General features: G+C 48.3%; 1 protein-coding gene across 1 annotated transcript in view; it reads left to right on the plus strand.

The window, feature by feature from the left end:
• The window catches only part of MDH2 (malate dehydrogenase 2, NAD (mitochondrial)), a 7,493-nt gene that overhangs the window by 6,155 nt on the left and 314 nt on the right, over nt 1-1,024 (plus strand). The window contains 1 exon segment of the mRNA XM_009326078.1: nt 1-32. This exon segment is cut by the window's left edge and continues 114 nt beyond it. Within this exon segment, the coding sequence (XP_009324353.1) occupies nt 1-32 (32 nt within the window).

The following is a 1,024-nucleotide window of genomic DNA, read 5'->3' on the forward strand; positions in this document are numbered from 1 at the left end:
GCCCATACTTCTCTACACCTCTGCTACTGGGAGTATGTACTTTAAATGATGAGGCTTATAAACAGCAGCTCCTGCTTTAGTCTTGCGGGTTTTACTCGGTGATTTCAACTTAGTCTAATGCGAGGTATCGCTGAAGTTAACAGCTGAGCGTACCTTTAAGAGTTCTTGAATATTTGGGTATTGTACTTGGGCATATACCTCATGCTTGACAGGGATGCTGCTGCTTTTATCTGCTCTTAGACTGCGGGTCGCTGAGTAACCAGGGATTCAGACTTGTCTTAAGAGGTCACGCTTGCCTCAAGTCAGTGCCTGTTGATGAAGGGCTTTCATATGATTAACCCGGAGTCAGCAATCCTGTCTCCTCAGCTTGATTTGCTACAAGCAAATCCCTCAGAAATTGAGGCACGTGGGGAGCTACAGCATGGATTAGGATTAGTAGGTTGCGTTCAGGACCTCTGCTGAACTCTGAAGGAAGTGTTCTGTTTGTCAGCCTTACCCTGTGGGTGGAGTGAAAAACAAGGATGCTGCAGCCCTGTCGTGCTGGGATGCGAAGGATGGTGTGTGCTGTCTTAGGGGCTAGCTGGTGAGGGAATGGAAGTAGAGGGGTATTAAGGGGGAAGGGTTTGGGTGTAGGCATGAGATCTTGAAAACCTAGGAGTGCAACTCTGAAGCAGTTTCAGATTGCAAGCCAGTGGCAAGTGAAGGGCATACACCGGAGGAGAGGAATTCTCTTGCCAAACGGTGGCAGGAAGAGGCATGAAGGAGCAGTTGGTGTCAGCCTCCTCTTGAAGGAGCTGATGGGCTAGCTTCAAGTTTCGCACTTGTGAACGGTGAATGAGAAGTTTGTGAAGGCTGTAGAAGTTGCTACAGATAGTAAGAGGCTTCCGAGCCTTGCCAGGAAGCACAGGGTTGGCAGACTAGAGATGACAGAGGTCCCAGGCTGGGTCTCCATCTCAGCCGGAGATGTTAATCAGAGCTGTTAAGTTACTCTTTAGGTCATTCGATGAATGGTTAAAATGGTTAA

Source organism: Pygoscelis adeliae, unplaced genomic scaffold (assembly GCF_000699105.1).
Source record: "Pygoscelis adeliae isolate BGI_AS28 unplaced genomic scaffold, ASM69910v1 Scaffold266, whole genome shotgun sequence".
Taxonomy (NCBI): Eukaryota; Metazoa; Chordata; class Aves; order Sphenisciformes; family Spheniscidae; genus Pygoscelis; species Pygoscelis adeliae.